Source organism: Colobus angolensis, unplaced genomic scaffold (assembly GCF_000951035.1).
Source record: "Colobus angolensis palliatus isolate OR3802 unplaced genomic scaffold, Cang.pa_1.0 Scaffold68, whole genome shotgun sequence".
NCBI classification, from domain to species: domain Eukaryota; kingdom Metazoa; phylum Chordata; class Mammalia; order Primates; family Cercopithecidae; genus Colobus; species Colobus angolensis.
This window is the reverse complement of record NW_012120487.1, coordinates 6987488-7014141: the sequence shown is the minus strand read 5'-3', so window position 1 is coordinate 7014141 and position 26654 is coordinate 6987488. Positions and strand designations below refer to the sequence as shown.

At 39.1% G+C, this 26654-nt stretch overlaps 1 protein-coding gene across 3 annotated transcripts in view; it reads left to right on the top strand.

Moving 5' to 3' along the window:
* The window catches only part of NDC1 (NDC1 transmembrane nucleoporin), a 74856-nt gene that overhangs the window by 4374 nt on the left and 43828 nt on the right, over positions 1–26654 (top strand). For 2 of the 3 annotated variants that reach the window (XM_011926315.1, XM_011926313.1), the window contains 7 exons: positions 1638–1739; positions 4975–5149; positions 7571–7709; positions 12634–12742; positions 21724–21775; positions 23680–23815; positions 24955–25047. In XM_011926315.1, the coding sequence (XP_011781705.1) occupies positions 5040–5149; positions 7571–7709; positions 12634–12742; positions 21724–21775; positions 23680–23815; positions 24955–25047 (639 nt within the window). In that variant the 5' untranslated portion in view covers positions 1638–1739; positions 4975–5039. The remainder of the gene's footprint in view (positions 1–1637; positions 1740–4974; positions 5150–7570; positions 7710–12633; positions 12743–21723; positions 21776–23679; positions 23816–24954; positions 25048–26654) is intronic. The other variant, XM_011926314.1, reaches the window with a different exon arrangement.

Here is a 26654-nt window from a genome sequence, read left to right as displayed (position 1 = left end):
CACTTTCTCTCCAGGTTGGATTTGATTTATGCCATTTTCCTCATCAGAAGCTTGAGTTTAATTATGGATGCTTAGTAAATATTCCTCATTAATTTAGGTCCATGGGCCGGGTGTGGTGGCTCACTCATATAATCCCAGCACTTTGGGAGGCTGAGGCGGGCAGATTGCCTGAGCTCAGGAGTTCACGACCAGCCTGAGTGTGGTGGCGTGCACCTGTAGTCCCAGCTACTCGGGAGGCTGAGGCAGGAGAATTGCTTGAAGGGGGAAGGGGGGCGGAGGTTGCAGTTAGCTGAGATCACACCGCTTCACTCCAGCCTGGGTGACACAGTGAGACTCCATCTCAAAAAACAAACAAAAAAAATTTAGGTCAATGAATTGTACTTTTAAAAATAAGAGGTTTTATTAAGTCTTTGCCTATTTAGCAAATATGTTCTTATTTTTCTTTTGTTCATGTTTTTAGGCATAATATATATATGTTTTTAAACTTTGAAGTGGAATATCGATTGTTGAACTACTCTAAAATGTGAATGTATTAGTATTTCATGGGGACATCCTGATTTTTTTGTTTTTTAGTTCTGCTCATTTAGATGATGTGTGGATTATTCTATTTCCAAAAATGTTACTTTAGCTATATGAGGTAATTGCATTTATGAAGAAGAGATCTGAAAAATACTCTTTATATTTTAAGAAAAACTTTGTTGGTATATTACTAAATATGGTACTTCTCTTTCACGTGATTAAATATTTGCATATGCGTGGCTGGGTGGCTCATACCTGTAATCCCAGCATTTTGGGAGGCCGGGAGTGGGTGGATTACTTGAGGTCAGGAGTCCAAGACCAGCCTTGACAAAATAGTGAGACGCCATCTCTACTAAAAATACAAAAAATAGCCGTGGCGGGCATCTGTAATCCCAGCCACTGGAAGGCTGAGGCAGGAGAATTGCTTGAACCCAGGAGGCAGAGATTGCAGTGAGCCAAGATTGAGTCACTACACTCCAACCTGGGCGACAGAGCAAGACTCTGTCAAGAAAGAAAGAGAGAGAGAGAGAGAGAAAGAGAAGGAAGGAGAAGGAAGGAAAGAAGGAAATGTTTGCACATTCTAGTATTTTGTCTGATGTTAACTGAGTCATTTAAGAAATTCTAGTATAATTTTAAAGTACCTGGGGCCAGGTACGAATAACTCACACTGTACCTCCTGTTTTTTTCCCTTTGCTTTTGAAACAGGGTCTTCCTCTGTTGCCTAGGCTGGAGTGCAGTGGCGTGATCACTGCTAACTGCAACCTCAAACTCCCAGGCTCAAGTGATCTTCCCACCTCAGTCTCCCGAGTAGCTGGAGACTACAGGTGTGTACCACCACACCTGGCTATTTTTGTATTTTTGTAGAGATAGGGTTTCACCGTGTGCCCAGGATGGTCTTGAGCTCCCTGGCTCAGTGATCCCCCCATACCCAGCCGACACTTTAGTTCTTGAGTTGATATCTCATTGAACCTGTCAGCGGTGTATAATTAAATTCTTGAAGAAAAGATGACCTTTAAAATTAATGATAATTGTGGTTCAAGCTCTTTTTATATTGCAGTGTACTAAACATGACTACATGACTGAATAACCTTTACTAATTCATCTCTCTTGTGTTTTAGATTCTTTCAGCGACTTGTATAGTTCCTATGTAATCTTTTACCTCCTGCTGCTGTCAGTGGTAATAATAATAATAAGTATTTTCAATGTGGAGTTCTATGCAGGTGAGTTTTCAAATGTTAACCTTCTTAAAAATATCTGAATTTATTTAAGGGAAAACTTAGTATATTTTATGTGTGAATGTGTTTTGTGTCAAAATTTTAAAAATTTATACAGAATCATATGCTTTGAATGTTATACCTTACAATTTATTGGGTGCTAGTTTCTGTTTTTAAAATACATTTAGACTTTTTAGGACAAATATGATTCTACTTATATGAGGTATCTGGAGTACTCAAATTCATAGAGAAAGAAAGTAGAATGCTAGCCTGGGGGAGGGAAGTGGAGAATTGCTGTTTAATGGGTAGAGTTGTGCAAGATGGAAATGTTTGGGAGCTGGATGGTGGTAGTGGTTGTACAACAATATGAATGTACTTATGCCACAGAACTTTGTACTTTAAAATGGTTTGAATTGTGAATTTTGTTATTTTACCACAATAAAAAAATTTAGACCTTTTAATAGTTCATAGCTAGTATTAAAGTTGTGATTTAGTAGACACATTATAAAAAGAATTCCTTTATAGGGAAGACCAGGTGATTTCTAAGTTTTTTTTTTTTTCAAATATAATAATCTGTAATACTGTGATTAAAAAAAACTTGTGTTTTTCCTTGGAGAATCACCTGCTGGATTCCAGAGCTTTTAATTTTTCTGTTTCTCTTCATACTCTTTCTGCCTTTTCAGGTTCCTTGAGTCTGCCCTTAAGATACAAGTTGTGGCAGATTTCACATAAGGAAAAAAAAGATACAATAAAAAGCTTTTCCTGACACTTATTTTTTACTATAGCAGTTTCCTTTTTTTTTTGTTTTTTTGGTTTTTTTTTGAGACAGAGCCTTGCTCTGTCGCCAGGCTAGAGTGCCGTGGTGCGATCTCAGCTCACTGCAACCTCTGCCCCCTGGGTTCAAGCGATTCTCTTATCTCAGCCTCCCGAGTAGCTGGAATTACAGGCATGTGCCACCATGCATGGCTAATTTTTGTATTTTTAGGAGTGACGGCGGTTCACCATGTTGGCCAGGATGGTCTTGATCTCTTGACCTTGTGATCCGCCCTCTTCGGCCTCCCAAGTGCTGGGATTACAGGCATGAACCACCGCGCCTGGCCGATTTTCCTTTTTTTTTAAATTTAAAAACAGTTTTTTAAATGTACATGTTCAATGTATACTAACATGTCTAAACCTTAGTTTATCATAATGACATGTTTTAGATTTTACATTTCATTGATTATGTGAATATTCTGTTTATTGATTTATTTATTATTACTTTTGAGATGGAGTCTTGCTCTGTCTCCCAGGCTGGAGTGCAGTGGTGCAATCTTGGCTCACTGCCACCTCCGCCTCCCAAGTTCAAGTGATTCTCCTGTCTCAGCCTCCTGAGTAGGTGAGATTACAGTTGCCCACCACCACACCTGGCTGTTTTTTTGTATTTTTAGTAGAGACGGGGTTTCACCATATTGGCCAGGCTGGTCTCAAACTCTTGACTTTGTGATCTGCCTGCCTCGGCCTCCCACAGTGCTGGGATTAGAGGCGTGAACCACTGCACCCAGCCTGCTTTCTTAATTCCTCTGTATTGGCTGGTAGGCTTTTTCCATGCAAGCCCTGTTCGAAACTCTTTGGCTTACAGCCACACTTAAACAGAGTGTTCTTTCATGCTCTCCCTTGTGCGTGGGTCATCTTCTGTATGTAATATGTCAGTTGAGGGGTCCCCAGCCAGTCCTTCTTAAAGCCTGACTATTCACTTTGGCTCATTCCTTTGGTAACCATCCCTTATGCATTTACTATGTGCCATGCATTGTGTGAGGAGAGGAGAGAAATGATACGGTTCCATCTTTCTCGAGAAGATCGCGGTTAATGGAGAGACAGACAGTAAACATGAAGCATATTTGATTACAGTACATTGGATGGTAAGAGCTTATGTAGGAGCACCACTTGCCCCAGCATGGGGGAACTTGAGGAGATGATGCTTAAACCAAGCCTTGCAGGATGAGTTGAATTAAGTAAACAAAGAAGGAATATGATATTCTAGAGAGAAGGTATAGCATATAAAAAGGCTTAGTGACATGAGAGGGTTTGGTATATTTAGAGTGTTATAAGTTAGTTGCACAGTCAATAGGACCTTGTGGGCATTTCTGGTAGGGAGGGAGAAGTAATAGGAGCCTCTTCCTCAAAGTGTAAAGCACCTGAAACTTGTCCCTTCATACTTAATTTTCTACCTCCTGCCATCTCTTTACTTTGAGTATAGTAAGAGGAAAATACCTGTGTAGATAGATCAGGGAACCCTAGGCTAGCTGTTTCCAAAGGTAAACGTCCCTCATGTCCTACCCATACTTGCCTCCCTAGCTCATTTGCAGAAAATGTTTTTGGATTGTCTGAAGGGTATTAAAAATCCCCGTATAAGCATTTATCTTAGCATTTATGTTGTCAGTATTTACCTTCTTTATGGTTTTTTTTTTCGTAAGTGGACTATATATTGACAGTTTCAAATGCTGATGGTAGGAGCTCTTTTTAAAAAGTAGGCCAGGCATGGTGGCTCATGCCTGTAATCCCAACACTTTGGGAGGCCAAGGTGGGTGGATCACCTGAGGTCAGGAGTTTGAGACCGGCCTGGCCAACATGGTGAAACCCCATCTCTACTAAAAATACAAAAACTAGCCGGGCATAGTGTCAGGCACCCATAATCCCAGCTACTTGGGAGGCTGAAGCAGGAGAATCACTTGAACCCGAGAGGCAGAGGTTGCAGTGAGCCAAGATCGTGTCACTGCACTCCAGCCTAGGCAACAACAGCGAAACTCCATCTCAAAAATAAATAAAATTAGATAACTAAATAAATAAAAAGTCAATATTCAGGAGCTGAGCCCAGTCACTCTCCCACACTTCAAGACCATTGCAGTAGTCCATATTTGAAAAAAAAAAAAAAAATCATTACTCTTTTATGGTGCTTAGGAGAATACTAGGAGAGGCACTATTTGAACTATTAGGAAATTTTAATGAAAAATGTTAATCGTGCTGTCCTTAGGTTTCATCTCTAGATTCTTTGGATTTTTTTTGTGTCTGTTTATTCATGCTTTCCTCAAGTTTTTTTAACTTAGAATTTTTAACTTTGAATTTTTCTGTTTTGTGTTTTATATTGACTGTGGGTTTCTTTCTGCCTTTGGAGCATTTGTGCCAGGATGAGAGGGGACAGTTTAGATCCTCTAACTGCATATGCTGCAGATTATAAAGCCACAGTAATGTGTTTCCTTTGCAGTTGTGCCTTCTATTCCCTGCTCCAGACTTGCTCTGATAGGGAAGATCATTCATCCTCAGCAACTCATGCACTCATTTATTCATGCTGCAATGGGAATGGTGATGGCCTGGTGTGCTGCAGTGATAACCCAGGGCCAATACAGTTTTCTCGTGGTCCCCTGCACTGGTACTAACAGGTAATATTAAATATATTTTTCCTTAGGAACTTAGTTTAATTACTAAGCCAAAGGTGACCTATATAGGTTAATCCTGTGAGTAATCTTTGCTTTCCAGACTTCTGTAAAAGGTGCTTTTTTGCATACATCAAATGTTTTTAATATTTTATGTGTATTGAATTCAGCAATTAAAAAAACATTATGTGCAAGGTGCTATGCGATTTATGAGAGTGATTCAAACATAGACTATAAGCTCCTTGAGAGTTGAGAACAATAGAGAAATTAAGACATGGATGCAGATGAATGTAATAGGACGAAGAAAGTGAGATGTGCAGACAAAACCTGTGGAAGTTTAGAAAACAAGAGGGATCCACACATGTTCTTGGAGGAGGTAGCATTTGGTTGGAGTTTGAAGGAAGGGTAGTATGGAAAGAATGAAGAAAAAATTTTAAAAAATTGTAACTGCCTTTTATAGAGCGCTTTTATAATTTTGAAACTCATATCGTTCTTGAACACATGGCATTGATACTAATTGCAAGTTGATATTCTGATTTTAAAAATTAGAAAAGATTACTGGGAGCCAGGAATGGTGGCATGCGCCTGTAGTCCCACTGCTTGGCAGGCTGAGGCAGGAGGATCCCTTGAGTTCAGGAATTGGAGGCTGCAGTGCCCTATGATTATGCCAGTGAATAGCTCCTGCACTCCAGCCTGGGCAGTGTAGTGAGACCTTGTGTTTTTTTTTTGTTTTTTTTTTTTTTAAACAAAGATGATTGGAGTGATCTTAAATTCTCTGTTTTCCACTGACTTTAAAACAGTGTTACATTATTACTACTGAATACTTGATTTTCTTTCTGCCTCCAGCTACTATTATATAAGGCAGGTAGTTTTTGCCCCCTTAACATCATTAGCTTTCTTGGTGAAAACTGTCCTGTTGATAAACATTAAATGATAAAAAGACTGTGAGTACAGGACTGCTATGAAAAAGGAAATCCCAACTGCTCACCATGGATGAGTCTTGAATTCTTTTTTGCACTTCTCTTCCTAATGGAGGTGACAGTGAAGTTCCAGGGAGCAGAAGGCAGCAGTAAGCTACAAGTTGTTGAAGACATTATAGTGCCTATTACAAATACATTTCCTGATGATTTCACAGTCAGAATCTTTAACAAAACGAATCTTTCTTCATCATTTTGTAACTCGGAGTTCAGATAACAGTTAACCTTGAGTCTTACCTCTCCTGGAGTTAGATGGTGGGGCAGGCCTACAACCTGTGTGCCTCTATTAAAAATGGAGTTCTGGCCGGGCGCGGTGGCTCAAGCCTGTAATTCCAGCACTTTGGGAGGCCGAGGCGGGCGGATCACAAGGTCAGGAGATCGAGACCACGGTGAAACCCCGTCTCTACTAAACATACAAAAAATTAGCTGGGCGCGGTTGCGGGCGCCTGTAGTCCCAGCTACTCGGGAGGCTGAGGCAGGAGAATGGCTGGAACCCGGGAGGTGGAGGTTGTAGTGAGCCGAGATCGCGCCACTGCACTCCAGCCAGGGAAACAGAGCGAGACTCCGTCTCAAAAAAAAAAAAAAAAAAAAAAAAAATGGAGTTCTACTGAGTTATGATGTTGGCTTTGTATACCCCCCAGATATCTGATAGATCATAGAGATTCTCAAGAAACTCTCAAAGGAGTCCTTTTTTTTAGAAAGGAGTTTGAGAGCTTGTTGTTTACCAAATAGATCTTATGCTTATAATGAAAGCTATTGTAAAATGATAGGGGAGTGGGCTTACAGCAGTGTCCAGCAGGGGGATCCTCTTAGATTTGGGAAGCATCAGGAGTTCCTCTTCAGCAGGAGTCCTTCAGGCAGTTCAAACAGATGATAAGTCCCATAGCCAGGTGGGAGCTGCAGTCTTGTCTTTGGATACAACTCAGATACAAGGAGGAAAAAAAAATCAGTATCAGACATGTATGGGACACTCTGCTTTAAAGACCTTGTGCCCACAGAATCTGGTAGTATCTCTTGTAACAGTTTTATGGGCACAGCATCCAGGATCCCCATGAGGGAATACTCAGTTTTAAAGAGATAACACAAACCCAATGTTACGGCATCTCTATCAGGTATGTGTAACTCATTTATAGTTGCTCTCAGCCCGGACACAGTTTACCAACTTGTAAGCAACACTGTTTATTATTATAGTAGATATTCTTAATCATATCAGATTTCCAGGGGAATAGAGGTAGAATTAATTAAAGATCAGAGTTTCATGATTCAGGAAAAAAGGTTTTGTTAATTTTGTTCACACTTACTGAAAACGAGCCATCTTGTTAGAATTTGGGACATTTCTTAAGTCTTAAGTCATTAAAGTAATTAAGCTTTGCCTTCGGTAAACATTGAGTCTAAAACAGTGATATATGTCCCTGACTGTTGAATTAATAACTTAATTTTTTCCCTTCAGCTTTGGTAGCCCTGCTGCGCAAACCTGCTTAAATGAATATCATCTTTTTTTCCTACTGGCTGGAGCATTTATGGGCTATAGCTATAGCCTCTTGTATTTTGTTAACAACATGAACTATCTTCCATTTCCCATCATACAGGTAAGATCATTTGAGCATTACTTTATGTCAAAATTTGGCTGAGGTAAAATTGCCTTGGTGCTTATGTATATAACTGGATTTATCTGATTCATTCAATATTTGGTAACCAAAACTTAGAACTGAAATCCTCAAAATGCCATTTAGAGAGAAGACATTTGTCTTCACGAGACTTCAGCATGTTTTTGAGAGTTGTAGCAACCTTTTGCCATTCTCAGAATACCTCTTTGCTACACTGTTTCCCTTCCTGCTAGGTAGTGGCACTTGCTGTGATCCACCAGGGTTTGATGACGTTCATACATAGTAATCTGTAGCTTCTTCTTCTTTTTTTTTTTTTTTTGAGACAGAGTCTCACCTTTGCCCAGCCTGGAGTGCAGTGGCGCAATCTCGACTCACTGCAACCTCCGCCTCCTGGGTTCAAGCAGTTCTCCTGCCTCAGCCCCCACATGCCACCATGCCCGGTTAATTTTTGTATTTTTAGTAGAGACAGGGTTTTACCATATTGGCCAGGCTGGTCTTGAACTCCTTACCTCAAGTAATCCACCCACCTCGGCCTCCTAAAGTGCTGGGATTATAGGCATGAGCCACCGCGCCCAGCTGCTGCTTTTTTTTTTTTTTTCTTTTTTTTGAGACAGAATCTCACTCTGTCACACAGGCTGGAGTGCAGTGGCGTGATCACGGTTCACTGCAGCGTTGACCTCCTGGCTCAAGCAGTCCTCCCACCTCAGCCCCGCCGAGTATCTGGGACTCCAGGTGTGCAGCACTGTGCCTGGCTAATTTTTGTATTTTTTTGTAGAAACGGGGTTTCTCCATGTTGCCCAGGCCGGTCTCAAGCTCCTGGGCTCAAGCTATCTGCCCGCGTTGGCCTCCCAAAGTGCCGGGGTTACAGGTGTTAACCATCGTGGCTGGCCTGCTAGCTTCTTTTTGAACTTAAGAACCTTGTGAGTTTGGGGATGTGCAAGTAATTTTAGAATATGCCACTTACCGTCTCCTATCATTTTCAGAACAAGGCAAAGTTTGTATAAATAAAACAGTTTCAGCTGGTTTGAGTGGTAGAGTATAATCTACCTTTCAGTTAGGTCTTAAAAATATAATCTGGTAGGAGTCATTCCTGGAACTGAGAAGCACTCCTCTGGCAGGAGAGGGAAAGATGGTTGAGATGTCTCACGGATGCATCGGGGCTCTTCCCAGCCTGTTTCTGCTGCTCCTCATTTGCACAATTCTATTACTTGCTTCATTCACGCCCTGGTAGGCTGAAGACTGGGAATTGGAGCAAAAATTATTGTTTCTACCATGTAAAGTCAAAATTTGTAAAATTTTAGTACTATTTTTTTGTGTGTGTGTGATTTCTTTTGGTAAAATGTTAGATTTATTCTTAATCCCAAAAGTTTATTCTATGATGGTAATAGCTTTGGCTTCAGCTTTGGCAGAATATTGATTTTTAACAATTGGTAATTCAGTATTTGGTCAAAAAATGTATTTGGGGCATGTCTTGTAGCCATGAGTGTATAGTGGTATTGGTCTGCTGAGTTGGGTGCTGTTCTCCAGCCTGGGGATAGTTGGAGCAGGTGTTTTGCTGGGTGGTGCGATGGAAGGGCAGTGGAATGAAGAAGCTGAAGATTTGGGAAGACTAGTGGAAATGATGGCTCTTGATGCCCAGGACCATAGTTTCCTGCCCATCAGGTTTGTAAGTGTCTTGCCCAGCAGGATAGATTTGCCTCCTGAGAAGACTAAGAGGGAGGGATGACACCATAGCTTATCCTTCTTTCATTAACTCTAGGAGTGCGGCGTACAGTGTATGACCTTTCCATGTGCATTTTAAGTTGCTAAGGAAGCAAGTTGGATTGTCAGGAAACTGTGAGAAGTCAGACCCATTCCCCTTCTGACCCTCTATAGAGCGCGATGTGGTGATTAATAGCCAAGTTGACCAGAGAATTTTAGAGCTTAAAGAATTATATAAGCAATAACAACCATTAACGTTGTCATCATTATTTATTTATTTATTTATTGCCAGACAGTCTGAGTATGTTTATATCACCATTATTTTTGATGCTACCTGTCAGGTAGCTTTCCAAGAATGATAATATTTTTATTATAAAATATTTAAATATCATATTGATAAGTTGAATGTTTCCTTGACCACCCCGTGGCCAGTCTCAATCTTTGTCCCGCTGGTAACCATTGTTACCAGTGGGATTAAGGATAATACACTAAACTGGTAAAGTTTATATTCTTCCAGACCGTTTAGTGTACATTTACATGTATGTACCTATAATGTTATATATATTGTGGAGTGGGGTTTATATAAGTGGTTTTATCTTATATACATTATTCAGTAACTACTTTTTTCATGTAACTATGAAAATTTAAGGCTTTTTTTTGAGATGGAGTTTTGCTCTTTTCGCCCAAGCTGGAATGCAGTGGCGCAATCTCGGCTCACTGCGACCTCCGCCTCCTGGGTTCAAGCGATTCTTCTGCCTCAGCCTCATGAGTAGCTGGGACTATAGGTCTGCACTACCACACCCAGCTAATTTTTGTAGAAAAATTAAGGCTTTTAAAAGATCTACTAATTTTAACCAATTTGCCATTAGTCCATTAGTTTTTTCTTTAAACTTGCCTACACTACTAAAACCAATTCTATTGCCTTTATCAAATTCATTGTTCTATGAGTTACCAGGATTGTAAAAAATACAAATAATAAAAAAGATGAAAACAAAACCAACCAACCAAAAAAGAACAGGAACAAAAAATAATTCTTAATGATGGACCGATAGGGAAAAGCAGACTGTTAGTATGAAATAGGGCACAAAGAAATGTACATCAAGACAGGGCTTAGCAAACTATGCCAACAAGACTGTTGAAAGTATTAAATGAGATTTATAGAGCGTTTACCATAGTGCCTGGCACATAGTAAATATTTAGTGAAGGGTAGTTCATAGCCAAATCACAGAAGAAATCCAACAGGGAATTGAAAAACACTTCAGCATGGGAGCAAGAGGTGGGGGAAATGGTATTTTCTGCTTGTCTGCTGAAATGTCTCCCTGCTTCCCTAGCCTCTCTGAACCTTTGTGAAGAATGGTTGAGGTGAAAGCTGTGATAGGACTAGTATAGGAACTATGCCGTTTTTATTGGGGCAGGTGTGTGGTGGTGGTAGCACCCGGTGGCTACATAGAATAGTGCAGTTCCACATCTTGTACTTTGAAAATAGTTGAAGAGACCAATATAATTGAAGCAATATGATTAGTGGCCAAGTATTTATATGGACTACTTTTTGTTTGTTTTCTTTTTGAGACATACATAGTGTCACTCTGTCACGCGGGTTGGAGTGCAGTGGTGCGGTCTCAGCTCACTGCAACCTTTGCCTCTCAGGTTCAAGCAATCCTCCCGGCTCAGCCTTCTGAAGAGCTGGGATTGCAGGCAGCTGCCACCATGCCTTATCTTATATATATTATTTTTGTATTTTTAGTAGAGACGGGGTTTTACCGTGGTAAAGTCTCAAAAAGAAAACAAACAAAAAGTAGTCCATATAAATACTTGGCCACTAATCATATTGCTTCAATTATATTGGTCTCTTCAACTATTTTCAAAGTACAAGATGTGGAATTGCACTATTCTATGTAGCCACCGGGTGCTACCACCACCACACACCTGCCCCAATAAAAACAGCATAGTTCCTATACTATTCCTATCACAGTTTTCACCTCAATCATCTCATAAACATTATGAGATTTTTTTTTTCTTTCTTTCTTTTTTTTTTTTTGTTTGAGACAGAGTCTCACTGTTGCCCAGGTTGGAATGCAGTGACACAGTCTTGGCTCACTGCAACCTCCGCCTCCTGGGTTCAAGCGATTCTCCTGCCTCAGCCTCCCGAGTAGCTTGGATTACAGGAATGTGCCACTACGCCTGGCTAATTTTTGTATTTGTAGTAGAGACGGGGTTTCACCATGTTGGTTACGAACCCCTGACCTCAAGTGACACACCTGCCTCAGCCTCCCAAAGTGCTAGGATTACGGGTGTGAGCCACTGCACCCGACCCTTTTTTTTCTTTTCTTTTTTTTTTAAGCTCATCAGCTATCGTTAGTGTATTTTATGTGTCGCCCAAGACAATTCTTCTTCTTTCAGTGAGGCCCAGGGAAGCCCAAAGATAAGGCACCCCTGTCTTAATCATTAGAATTTTCAGGTTCCCACTAAGGAGCTATTTAGCTGGTTCAGCTTTCTTATCTTTCACATAGAGAGGAGGCATGACTTACTGAGGGTTGTACAGAAAGAGGGAGCACTAGAACTCACAATTCTTTATTCCTAGGCTAGTATCTTCTTCACTGCCTCCCATTTTTCTGCAAACAGCATTTTTAAAAATTTAGTGCAAAGGCAGTATGCATCATTTTTAAGATTGGAGGCTCTGAGGCTAGCCTGCCTGGATTGATAGCTCAGATTTTCCTTTTGCTGGCTGATAACATTGGTTGTTATTTAATCTCTCTGTGCCTTGTTTTCTTCATCTCTAAGATGAGGGTAGTAGTAAAAACTCCCTCATAGGGTTCTTATGAGGTTTAAATGAATTCAAATATGTAAAGTGCTTAGGGCAGTACCTGGTACATGGTAAGCAACAAAAAAATGTTAACTGCTGTTTTTACTGTGTTTCTTGTACTTTCTTCATCTCCATAGTGTTTAGTACCAAGTATGGATTGATACGGTTAATTTTCTTATTTCTCATTTTATATCAGTGAGATGTTGAATAATATAAATATTAAATTTTTTAACATCTAAAATAGTTGATGTTTTTGCTTCCGCAATACCCTTTGTCTTCTTGTACAATAATTATGTTTTTTATGTAGACTGACTGTTATAGTTAAGTGCTTGCTTTAAGATGATATTGAATGTATCATTTGATTTGGATGTGTCATTTGATTCTGGTTTTTTTCCCTCACAGCAATACAAGTTCTTGCGTTTTAGGAGATCTCTGCTTTTACTAGTTAAACACAGTTGTGTGGAATCACTGTTCCTGGTTAGAAATTTCTGCATTTTATATTATTTTCTTGGTAAGAATTTCTGTTTTTTGATACAGTGATAAATTATCTCATAACCCAGAAAATGTCAGTTACAAAGTCATTCTTGTGTTTGCGTGTTTTCTACATTTATAGGTATGTGATTAGCCCAGCTGATTCATTGTTTAAATTGTCAAAGAGAATGTATTTAGTCATATGTATTTAGGAAAATATTGTTAAAGAAAATGTGACATATACCTATAATGAAATATTGTTTAGCCTTTAAAAAGAAGGAAATCTTGTTATGTACTACAGCATGAATAAACCTTGAGGACATTATGCTAAGTGAAATAAGCCAGTCACAAAAAAGACAAATACTGTATTATTCCACTTGTATGAGGTATCTAAAATAGTCAAACTCTTAGAAAACAGAATGGTGGTTGTTGGGCTAGAGAGTTGGGAAGGGGTGGAGTTGTTCAGTGGGTATAGAGTTTCAGTTTTGCAAAATGAAAAGTTCTAGAGATCTGTTGCACAAAAATGTGCATATAGTTTACTGTACTGAGCACTTAAAGATAGCTAAGATGGTAAATTTGTTTTTTTTTGTTTTTTTTTTTTTGGCGCTCTGTCACCCAGGCTAGAGTGTAATGGCACGATCTTGGCTCACTGCAACCTCCACCTCTTGGGTTCAAGCAGTTCTCCTGCTTCAGCCTCCCAGGTAGCTGGGACCACTACCAGGTGTGCACCACCACGCCTGGCTATTTTTTGTATTTTTAGTAGAGACGGTGTTTCACCCTGTTGTCAGGCTGGTCTCAAACTCTTGACCTCGGGTGATCCGCCCACCTCTGCCTCCCAGAGTGCTAGGATTACAGTCTTGAGCCACCACGCCTGGCCTAAGATGGTAAATTTTATGCTATAGATTTTTTTTTTTTTTTTTACCACAATTAAAAACAAATGCATTCTTTTTTAAAGAAAGAAAAAATACTGTGTTTCATTTGGTCATTACTCTGTCTAGAAATGACATACTCCTTTTTATAACTCGTAACTCGATACTAATACAATGTAAATATTTTGTTGGTAAAGGAAACTTGTGGCATTTATTAACATGACTATTAAGCACAAAAATGCAGTTTATTATTTAGTATCATGAATAGTGCAAGGTGAAAACATTAATCTTGTTAGCAACACGTAATAATTTAAACAAAATCTGACCTTCAGAGATACTATTTTCAGATTATAACTTTTTCTGATCCTATATTTTCTATGGATATATATTTTATAAAATTGTTCTCACTGTGTATAGGCCATCCTGTTTATTTTTTTCACTTGTGGTTTATATAGTCCATTTCTACATAGCTCTTATAATTGTCATTCTACTGTTAATACTTCACTGTATTGTTTTTCTTTTATATTTCTTCTTTCTCTTTCTATAAGTTATTGGGGTACAGGTAGTATTTGGTTACACGAGTAAATTCTTTAGTGGTAATTTGTGAGGTTTAGGTGCACCGATCACCCAAGCAGTATACACTGCACCTTATTTGTAGTCTTTTATCCTTCATCCCCCTCCCACTCTTCCTTGCAAGTCCCCAGAGTCCATTATATTATTCTTATGCCTTTGCATCCTCAGTTTAACTCCCACATATCAGTGAGAACATACAATGTTTGTTTTTCCATTCCTGAGTTAACTTCACTTGGGATAATAGTCTCCAGTCTAATCCAGGTCACTGCAAATGCTGCTAATTCATTCCTTTTTACGTGCATAGTATTCTATCTCATATATATATATTTATATACACACACACACACACACACACACACACCACAGTTTCTTTATCCACTCGTTGATTGGTGGGCATTTGGGTTTATTTCACGATTTTGCTATTGTGAATTGTGCTGCTGTAAATATGTGTGCAAGTATCCGTTTTGAATAATGACTTCTTTTCCTCTGAGTAGATACCCAGTAGTGGGATTGCTGAATCAAATGGTAGTTCTACTTTTAGTTCTTTAAGGAATCTCCACACTGTTTTCCATAGTGACTGTACTAGTTTACATTCCCACTAGCAGTGTAGAAGTGTTCCTTGTTCAGTGCATCCACGCCAACATCTACTGGTTTTTTATTTTTTTGATTATGGCCATTCTTGGAGGAGTAAGGTGGTATCGCATTGTGGTTTTGATTTGCATTTCCCTGATTATTAGTGATATTGAGCATTTTTTCATATGTCATTTGCCATTTGTCATTTCATATGTCATTGACTATTTGTATATCTTCTTTTGAGAATTGTCTATTCATGTTCTTAGCCCACTTTTTGATGGGATTGTTTTTTTTCTTACTGATTTGTTTGAGTTTGTTGTAGATTCCGGATATTAGTCCTTTGTCACATATATAGATTGTGAAGATTTTCACCCACTCTGTGGGTTGTCTGCTTACTTTACTGACTGTTTTTTTTTTTTTTTTGGGCCATGCAAAAGCTCTTTAATTAGGTCCCAGCTATTTATCGTTGTTTTTATTGCATTTGCTTTTGGGCTCTTGGTCATGAAATCTTTGTCTAAGCCAATGTCTAGAAGGGTTTTTTTCAACATTATCTTCTAGAATTTTTATGGTTTCAGGTCTTAGATTTAAGTCCTTAATCCATATTGAGTTGATTTTTGTATAAGGATCGAGTTTCATTCTCCCACATGTGGCTAGCCAATTATTCCAGCACCATTTGTTGAAAAGGAGTCCTTTCCCCACTTTATGTTTTTGTTTGCTTTGTCAAAGATCAGTTGGCTGTAAGTATTTGGGTTTATTTCTGGGTTATCTATTCTGTTCCATTGATCTATGTGCCTATTTTCATACCAGTACCACTCTGTTTTGGTGACTATGGCCTTATAGTTAGTTTGAAATCAGGTAGTGTGATGCCTCCAGATGTGTTCTTTTTGCCTAGTCTTGCTTTGGCAATGTGGGCTCTTTTTTGATTCCATATGAGTTTAAGAATTGTTTTTTCTAATTCTGTGAAGAATGATGGTGGTATTCTGGTGGAGATTGTGTTGAATTTGTAGATTGCTTTTGGCAGTATGGTCATTTTCATAATATTGATTACCCATCCATGAGCATGGGATGTGTTTCCATTTGTTTGTGTTGTCTGTGATTTCTTTCAGCAGTGTTTTGTAGTTTTCCTTGTACAGCTGTTTCGACTCCTTGATTAGGTATACCCCTAAGTACTTTTTTTTTTTTTGCAGCTATTCTAAAAGGGTTTGAGTTCTTGATTTGATTCTCCGCTTGGTCACTTTTGGTGTATAGAAGAGCTACTGATTTGTGTGCATTAATCTTGTAGCTGGAAACTTTGCTGAATTCTTTTATCAGTTCTAGGAACTTTCTGGCGGAGCCGTTAGGGTTTTTAAGGTAAACGATCATATCATCAGCAAACAGTGGCAGTTTGATTTCCTCTTTACTGATTTGGATGCCTTTAAATTCTTTCTCTTGTCTGATTGCTCTGGCTAGGACTTCCAGTACTAGGTTGAAGAAGAGTGGAGAGAGTGGGTGTTCTTGTCTGTTCCAGTTCTGAGAGGGAATGCTTTCAGCTCTTCCCCATTCAGTATTATGTTGGCTGTGGGTTTGTCATAGATGGCTTTTATTACATTAAGGTATGGCCCTTGTATGCCAGTGTTGCTGAGAATTTTAATCATAAAGGAATGCTGGATTTTGTCGAATGTTTTTTCTGCATCTATTGAGATGATCATGTGATTTTTGCTTTTAATTCTGTTTTGTGGTGTATCACATTTACTGACTTGTGTATGTTAAACTATCCCTGCATCCCTGGTATGAGAACCACTTGATCATGGTGGATTATCTTTTTGATATGTTGTTGGATTCAGTTAGCTAGTATTTTGTTAAGGATTTTAGCATCAATATTCATCAAGGATATCAGTCTGTAGTTTTTCTTTTTTGGTTACGTCCCTTCTGGTTTTGGTTTTAGGGTGATGCTGGCCTCATAAAATGAATTAGGGAGGGTTCCTTTTTTATCTTGTGGAATAGTGTCAAAAGGATTGGTACCAATTCTTCTCTGAATGTCTGGTAGAATTCTCCTGTGAATTCGTCTGGTCCTGGACTTTTTTTTTTGTTGATAATTTTAAAATTACCATTTCAGTCTCTCTGCTTGTTATTGGTCTGTTCAGGGTATCTGATTCTTCCTGATTTAAGCTAGGAAGGTTGTGTTTTTCCAGGAATTTATCCATCTCTTCTAGGTTTGCTAGTTTATGTGCGTAAAGGTGTTGTTCATAGTAGTTGTGAATGATCTTTTGTATTTCAGTGGTGTCAGTTGTAATATCTCCTGTTTTGTTTCTTAGTGAGGTTATTTGGATTTTCTCTCTCCCTTTTTTGGTTAATCTTGCTAATTGTCTATCAGTTTTATTTATCTTTTCAAAGGACCAGCTTTTTGTTTCATTTATCTTTTGTATTTTTGTTGTTATTGTTTCAAATTCATTTAGTTCTGCTCTGATCTCAGTTATTTCCTTTTTTCTGCTGGGTTTGGGTTTGGTTTGTTGTTTCTCTAGTTCCTTGAGGTGTGACCTTAGAATGTCAGTTTGTGCTCTTTCAGTCTTTCTGATGTAGGTGCTTAGGGCTGTGAACTTTTCTCTTAGCACCGCCTTTGCTGTAACCCAGAGGTTTTGATAGATTGTGTCATTATTGTCATTCAGTTCGATAAATTTTTTAATTTCCATCTTGATTTCGTTTTTGACCCAGTGCTCATTCAGGAGCAGATTATTTAATTGCCATGTATTTGCATGGTTCTGAAGGTTCCTTTTGGAGTTGATTTCCAGTTTTATTCCACTGTGATCTGAGAGAGTGCTTGATGTAATTTCAGTTTTCTTAAATTTATTGAGGTTCGTTTTATGGCCTATCATATGATCTGTCTTGGAGAAAGTTCCATGTGCTGTTGAATAGGATGTGTATTCTCAAAGTACACATTCTATGGAACTACACAAAGTTCCATGTGGCTGTTGGATGAAATGTTTTGTATGTATCTTTTAAGTCCATTGTTCCAAGGTATAGTTTAAATCCATTGTTTCTTTGTTGACTTTCTGTTCTCATAACCTGCCTAGTGTTGTCAGTGAAGTATTAAAGTCCCCCACTATTATTGTGTTGCTGTCTATCTCATTTCTTAGGTCTATTCGTAATTGTTTTATAAATTTGGGAGCTCCAGTGTTAGGTGCATATAAGTTTAGGATTGTGATATTTTCCTGTTGGGCGAGACCTTTTAACATTATATAATGTCCCTCTTTGTCTCTTTTAACTGCTGTTGCTTTAAAATTTGTTTTGTTTGATATTAGAATAGCTACCCCTGCTTGCTTTTAGTGTCCATTTGCATGAAATGCCTTTTTTCACACCTTTACTTAAGTTTATGTGGGTCCTTGTGTGTTAGGTGAGTCTCCTGAAGGCAGCAGATGGTTGGTTGGTGAGTTCTTATCCTTTCTGCGGTTCTGTATCTTTTAAGTGGAGGATTTAGGCCATTTACATTCAATGTTAGTATTGAAATATTAGGTACCATCAAATCCACCATGCCTTTTGTTGCCTGTGTACTTTTTTTTTTTTTTTTTCGCTTTTTGGTTTTGCTTTTCAACATGTATTTTTGTTTTATAGGTCCTGTTTGATTTATGCTTTAAAGAGGTTCTGCTTTGATGTGTTTCCAGGATTTGTTTCAAGATTTAGACCTCCTTTTAGCAGTTCTTGTAATGGTGGCGTGGTAATGGCGAATTCTCTCAGCATTTATTTGTCTGAAAAAGACTGTATGTTTCTTCATATATGATGCTTAGTTTTGCTGGATACAAAATTCTTTGCTGATAATTGTTTTGTTTGAGGAGGCTGAAGATAGGGCCCCAGTCCCTTCTAGCTCGTCAGGTTTCTGCTGATGAATCTGCTGTTAATCTGATAGGTTTTCTTTTATAGGTTACCTGGTGCTTCTGTCTTACAGCTCTTAAAGATTCTTTCCTTTGTCTTAACTTTGGATAACCTGATGACAATATGCCTAGGCAAAGATCTTTTTGTGATGAATTTTTCAGGTGTTCTTTGTGCTTCTTGTATTTGGATGTCTAGGTCTAGCAAGGCCAGGGAAATTTTCTTTGATTATTCCCCCAAATAATGTTTTCCAAGCTTTTAGAATTCTCTTCTTCCTCAGGAACACCGATTATTCTTAAGTTTGGTTGCTTAACATAATCCCAGACTTCTTAGAGACCTTGTCCATATTTTCCTATTCTTTTTTTCTTTGTCTTTGTTGGATTGGGTTAATTTGATGATCTTGTCTTCAAGCTCTAAATTTCTTTCTACTTGTTCAGTTCTATTGCTGAGACTTTCCAGAGCATTTCACATTTCTAAAAGTGTGTCCAAAGTTTCCTGAATTTTTGATTGTTTTTTCTTTAAGCTATCTATTTCTATGAATATTTCTCCCTTCACTTCTTGTATCATTTTTTGGCTTTCCTTGCAATGGGCTTCGCCTTTCTCTGGTCCCTCCCTGATTAGCCTAATAACTAACCTCCTAAATTCTTTTTCAGGTTAAGTCAGGAATTTCTTCTTGGTTTGGATCCATTACTGGTGAACTAGTGTGATTTTTTTGGGGGTGTTGAAGAACCTTGTTTAATCATATTACCAGGGTTGGTTTTCTGGTTCCTTCTCATTTGGGTAGGCTCTGTCAGAGCGAAGGTCTAGGGCTGAAGGCTGTTGTTCATATTCTTTTGTCCCACGAGGTGTTCCTTTGATGCAGTACTCTCCTCCTTTTCCTATGGATGTGGCTTCCTGTGAGCCGAACTGCAGTGATTGTTGTTTCTTTTCTGGGTCTAGCCACCCAGCGAGTCTACCAGTCCCTGGGCTGATACTGGGGGTTGTCTGCACAGCGTCCTGTGATGTGAACTGTTTCTGGGTCTCTCAGCCATGGATACCAGCACCTGTTCCAGTGAAGGTGGTGAGGGAGTGCAGTGGACTCCATGAGGGTTCTTAGCTTTGGTGGTTTAATGCTCTACTTATGTGCTGTTTGGGCCTCCTACCAGGAGGTGGCGCTTTCCAGAAAACCTCAGCTGTAGTAGTGTGTAGAGGGACTGGCAGTGGGTGGGGCCCTAGAACTCCTGAGATTATATGTCCTTTGTATTCTGGTAGGGAAGGACCATCAGGTGGGGGTGGGGCTAGGCGAGTCTGAGTTCAAACACTCCTTGGTCAGGTTTTGCTGCAGCTGCTGTGGGGAATGGGGGTTAGATTCCCAGGTCACTGGAGTTGTGTACCTAGGAGGATTATGGCTGCCTCTGCTAAGTCATGCAGACTGTCAGGGAAGTGGGGGAAAGCTGGCAGTCACAGGCCTCACCCAGGTCCCATGCAAAGCAAAGGGCCAGTCTCACTCCCACTGCCCCACAACAGCCCTGAGTCTGTTTCCACGTGGAGGGCGAGATGGGCTTGAAAACTTGCCCTGGACTACCCGCCTCCCAGCTGGGAGAGAAAAGAGCTTGGTTCTTGCCCGCCTGTGGAGTCTGCACATTAGATTTGCCCCCTTCCCCAGGTTCTGGCCAGGAGGCTTCTTGCCCCGTTCAAATTGTTATGGAGTTCAGCTGGAGATTTCCTTCCCCCTGTGGAGTTTTACCCCCTGCTCCTCTGGTCACCCTTCCGATGTATCCCTGTGGTGCCAGGCAGGAATGGCCTGCTAGGGAACGCAGCGAGCTCCCAGGGCCTTTCTGCTGCTTCCTCTACCCCTGTATTTCTCTTGACTCTCTAAATTGGTTCACCTCCAGGTAAGGTCAGAAACTTCTTCTGCAAACAGACCTTCAGCTTCTCCAGTGGGGGTGTGTGTTCAGGAGAGGAGGGTCTTCCTTTTCCGCTTCCACAGTTGGGGCACTCACAGTATTTGGGGTGTTTCCTGGTTCCTCAGGAGCAGTCCGCTTCCTTCAGAGGGTCTGTGGGTCCTCTTGGGATTGCTGGTTTGTTCTTGCATTCGATCTGGAGCTAAAAATCACAACACGAGCTTCTGCAAGCTGCCCTGTGTGGAGCTGCAATCTAGTCCTGCTACCCATCCGCCATGATGATTGGTAGCGGCTCTTTTCTTTTAGAGATGGGGTCTTGCTGTGTTGCCCAGGCTAGTCTTGAACTCTTGGCCTCAAGTGATCCTCCCACCTTGGCCTCCCAGAGTACTGGGATTATAGGCATGAGCCATCATGCCAGCCTCATTGTAATGTATTAACCTACTACATGCAGTCAGCCTGGTTGTTCCTCTAGAGTTGTATATTTGGGCTAAATTGGTGACTATGATCATTTCCATGATTTGCTCTTTCTCTTATAACTTCATTTATGTTCAATTCAAGTTTCGTTTTCAGCATTATCACTTTTCATTTCTTTGTTGCACTTTGATTTTTTTTTTTTGCCACTTTCTTTTTTTTTATTCAAACCTTTTTTTTTTTAATGGAAGGCTTCATGAATTTGCATGTCATCCTTGTGCGGGGGTTATGCTAATCTCTCTATCATTCTGATTTTAGTATATGTGCTGCTGAAACAAGCACTACTTTTCTGTTTTAGCTATTCATTTTTTAAAAGTATCATTTGGATTTATTATGGGAAACAAGGACGCAACACAACTACATGCTTTGCTGTCCGTGTCTGTACTGAATAACAGATCCAAGTGACCAATCAGCAACAGACCTTGAGAGAACTGATGGGATTGAGTCACAGATTATAGTGCGCATCTGTTATCTACATACTGATTTGCATACTGAAAAGTTAAAAGTGCTATTTGCAGTCACTTATAGTTAATATACTACAGTAACTAGAGTTTGAACTATATTTTTGGGTGACTGGTATTTTTTAACTAAACCGTGGTAACTGAAATGTGTATATATCAGAACTGTGCAAAGCAAACTGCCTGTGTTAGTAAGTACTGTCTTTCCTGCTGTCAGTTCTTAATCAGTCTAACATTTTGACTGAGGTCTTGGTGTTTATGTGGCCATGTCATTGACCTTATATTCTAAAGCTTGACTAAAACTTGTTTTATAACTTTTTATGTTCATAGCTTGGTATTTTTTCCCCTCAGGCTATATTCCCAAAGCTTGGATTAGCACTGCTATGAACCTTCACATAGATGAGTAAGTGATACATAAAAAGTCTAATTTTAACTCTGTTTCCATTCTCTTAGATGTTAGCTATTTTCCAGATATTTTGTTTAGATTTTGCCTTTAACATTTTTTTTAAAATTGTATTCATTTTTGAATACATATAGTTTATATGGTTTAAAATTCCAAAGGTGTATAAAAGGGCAAAATTAGCAGGACATGGTGGTACATGCCTGTAGTCCCAGATACTTGGGAGGTTGAGGCAGGAGGGTTGCTTGAGCCCAGAAGTTCAAGGATGCAGTGAACTGTAATTGTGCCACTGCACTCCAGCCTAGGCAATAGAGCGAGACCCTATCTCAAAAAGAAAATAATAGTAATAATAGGGTATAAAATGAAAAAGTCTCCTCCTCTGTCTCCACTCACCTAGTTGTCTGTGGAAGTAAGCAATGATAATTTTTCTTAGATGCAGCTTTTATACTATACAAAAGTGGATTTCTCGAGTTGCATGGTCCAGGCCTCTGTTTTGTTTTTCTCCCCAACAATCATTCGTTCTCTGGTGTCTCATGATATATACCAATGCTGTGGCATTGTTCTAATTTAGCCTATGAGGAAACCAAAATTGAGCAAGGTCAGGTGATTAGTTGAAGGTCACAAGTGGCAGTCGAGTGACAGCAATGGTGTATATTGTTCTAGTTATCCTCTGTGCACTTTGCACATAAAGGTTTAATCTGTTGTATTTGCTGAATAAAAGTCAGTTTCTCTTGGTGTTTGTTCTTATTGTGTATTCCATTGTAAGGGTTTTTGTTTCATATATGAAATTCACTAATAGCAGCTTTAGGGAGTGGGAGTAGTGACATGCATGGTATTTAAGAGATATTATGGTTTCTCACTTTTCAAAGTTTCTAGGCAAAATTCAGTTTTGTCTTCTGCTTAATTGCTAGGCATGAAGCCAAATGCATGAGTCATTTATTGTTTTAGCCCAGATTTTAAACTAGGTGAAATGGAAAGAGAAAAGTAATAATGGCATTTGATAGAAATTTAACAATATTTTTTTCTTCCTTGCACTCAAAAAACATTTTGTGGGTATGGCTGAGTGCCTGATATTCTGTCCTTCATGTATGTCAGGGCCTCAATAAATGTTTACTTAGAAGTTAGAAATAACTTCATCATTGGTTGACTCCCCCAGTGAATGTCAAGCACTGTACTGGGCACTCCTAATGTAAGCTGCTTTAAAAATTGTGATAGGATTAAGAGGAAGAATGAAGAGATTATGCCACTGTTACATGGATGAGGAAACCGAGGGTGGGATGGTGGAGTGATTTACCTAATCACAACACTTAGAAATAGCAGAGTCAGGTTCCAATCCTGGTGTTCACAATGCTGGTTGTAGGATTATAATAACTTTGCCAATTGATCTAGTCAAAGTTTTGGAAAGATGGCAGCATTAGCTTTACTTAGCATTCTAACAGAATATCTTAAATTGCTTTAACATTGTTTAGTAGCATGTGCTTTTAATGACTACGAATCTGTGGTTTATAGGGCATAAGGATAAAGCTGAAATCTGGTCCAGGAGAGGTACTAGTCATGTTTAATGGTTTTGAGGTTTTAGACTACAAAGCAACAATAATAAACTTTCATCCAGCTGCTCGTAGTAAGGCTTATAAGCTTAGCTCGTTCTTCCTTCGTAGTAAAAGTCATTGAAGATTTTTGACACAAGAAACTGTAGTCCTGATTTAGGTCTGTGCTTTCCTTAAAGCTCCCTCATGTACCTTATAAGAAAGTATTAGGGAAAGAGCTCTACAAGGGTTCCAAAGGAGAGGAGTCTGTCAACATTGTTATTTAGAAATAATATTTATGTCTCAGTGTGGAGACTTAAGTGTGTTAATATTTAGATTGCATTTTTCCTAGAGGATTAATAGTAATTTCTGCGTTCACAGGCAGGTTCATAGGCCACTTGACACAGTGAGTGGCCTCTTAAATCTCTCACTACTCTACCATGTCTGGCTGTGTGGTGTCTTTCTCCTGATGACTTGGTATATCTCATGGATACTCTTCAAAATCTATGCCACAGAGGTATGTTTTTAAAATACTTTTTGTTAATACTTTTGTGTTTTGGAGTGCACAGTTGATTTTTAGCAGAGCACACTGATCAGCACGCCCAAAACCATTTCCCTAAGGTGATTTTTGGTCTCTCTTCTGAGACTATTGGGGCCATATCATTTGTAACCACCATTTATGTGGTACTTTTTTTTCCAGAGGAACAGTGTGGATATTCACTTAATTTTTAGAAATTAAACTGAATGGACTGCTACTATGCTTTATTGACATCCTAGTTGTCTTCTGGGGGCTTCCATTTCTCTACTGAGTACATACTAAATGGATTTGAATTTTAAATTAATTTTCCATGTCATTGGCACAGCTACTATGAAAATATTTAAATGTGCGGCAGTAAGTTTTTTTTTTTTTTTTTTTGCGATAGGGTCTCACTCTGTCACCCAGGCTGGAGGGCAGTGGCCTGATCTCGGATCACTGCAATGTCTGCCTCCTGGGTTCAAGTGATTCTCCCACCTCAGCTTCCCGAGTAGCTGGGACTACAGGCGTGTGCCACCATGCCCAGCTAATTTTTTTTTTAATTTTAGTAGAGACAGGGTTTTACCATGTTGGCCAGGCTGGTCCCTAACTCCTGACCTCAAAGTGATCTGCCCTCAGCCTCTTAAAGTGCTGGAATTAGAGACGTGAGCCACCACACCCAGCCAAGATACTTGTTTTCTGAAGGGAAGTTTTAAAATTTATATTAAAGAAATGATTTTGGAAATTGAGGTGAGCTTCTGGATAATTCCCACAGAAATCTTTTTAAGTGATTGAGAATTACATTGTTTTTATCATCCAAGTGTTTGTCTTAGAAAATTAGTGTTTCTGTTTTATTTTACCATCTGTGTAGGTTTGTATTCTTCAGTGGCTTCAGAGAATCCTTGTTTGTGAAATTGGTTTTTGTTATTCAGAACCAGAGTCTAGTAAAGTTGGGAAAGTAACATTAAAAAAAAATGGTGTATTTGGGTTTATGTAACTTTAACCTGTCTTTGCAAGGAGCACGAAATATGTCAGTTTGGTTGTGCTGTCTATTTTTATAAGAAGTTTTAATTTGTGCATGCTTATTGAATGTAAGATGATCATGAAAATAATCATTTTTGGTTTTTAATTATATTTGATAGGCTCATGTGTTTCCTGTTCAACCACCATTTGCAGAAGGGTCAGATGAGTGCCTTCCAAAAGTGTTAAATAGCAATCCTCCCCCCATCATAAAGGTATCAATACTGTGTTTCTTATCTTCACACAGTTATCTCTAACTTTATTCAATAAACTTAATATTTAGCATATTTAAGTAGCTGTATTTTTTGAGGGCCTATGATATTCTCGTACTGGTATGATAAAAATCACCTACTTGCTAATGCTGTCTGTTTTTTCAATTTTCATTCCAAGTGACTAAAATGCAGGTGCACAGTACAGTCTATGTGTGTAAGCTAGTTAATTCTATATTCAGAAACAGAATATTTCCAAGCATAAAATACAGTGATGTGCAGTCATCTACATTAACTTCTCACAAACAGTTCATGATAGCATAACAAAATATTATTGATTTTTTGATCACTGGATCAAAACTTTCACTCTTGTAGTATTAGTTGGCTTTTGTGATCAAAGATAGTGCTTAGTAATGTATAGATATTCGGTGAACTCTCCTTAAGTATGAATTGCTGGTAATGATCCTAAAACTAATTACAATCAAGAATTTAAAGAAATTACAGTAATTTTACAAATCAATCTAAGTAAGCATAAATGGTTTAGATTGAATTTGCAAGTTGAAATTTTAAGCTAAATCTACAATATGTGTCATCCTGTTAAAAGGTCCTTTAGAAAGAGCTAAAAGAGGCCGAGTGTGGTGTTCAGCACTTGGGAGGCCGAGGTGAGAGGATCACTTGAGCCCAGGAGTTCAAGACCAGCTTGGAAAATGTAGGGAGACTTCATCTCAATGAAAATTAAAAAATTAGTTGAATGGCATGGTGGTACATGCCTATGGTCCCAGCTACTTGAGAGGTGCAGGCAGGTGCATTCCTTGAGCTTAGGAGTTGGAGACTGCAGTGAGCTGTGATCTTGTTACTGCATTTTAGCCTGGGTGACAGAGTGAGACCTCATCTCTAAACAAACAAACAGAAATGCTAAAAGAAAGTAGTTAGAACCCAGTTTTGATCACACTCTAAAGAATTTATAAACAAATAAGGAAATGAATTGAATTACTTTAAAATACTAATTATAACTAATTTGTTAGAGAAACTTAAAAGTATCAGTTACTCATTTGGTTATTTACCAAATATTTATTTGATGGTACATCAGTCTCTGCTAGTTGTTTGTGGTAGAATGATGAATAAGACATAGCACAGCCTAGTGGAAAACACAGACACCCAAAATAATTAAAATGTACTGTGGCAAGTGCATTGGGACCTCTTACTCTGCTTGGGACCAATAAAAGAAAACTTCAGAGAGGGATGGTGTCTTGAAGGGTGAGTAAAGAGGTTTGCCTGGGAAGAGATGAAAACTTTCAGTAAAGAAAAAAAAAGTGATAGGGCAGGCGGGCGTGGTGTCTCAAAGTGCTGTAATCCCAGCACTTTGGGAGGCCAAGACAGGTGGATCACTTGAGGTCAGGAGTTCGAGAGCAGCCTGGCCAACATGGTGAAACACCATCTCTACTAAAAATACAAAAATCAATTGGGTGTGCAGGTGCGTGCCTGTTGTCCCAGCCACTTGGGAGGCTGAGGCAGGAGAATCGTTTGAACCCAGAAGGTGGAGCTTGCAGTGAGCCGAGATCACGCCACTGCACTCCAGCCTGGGCAACAGTGTGAGACTTTGTCTCAAAAAA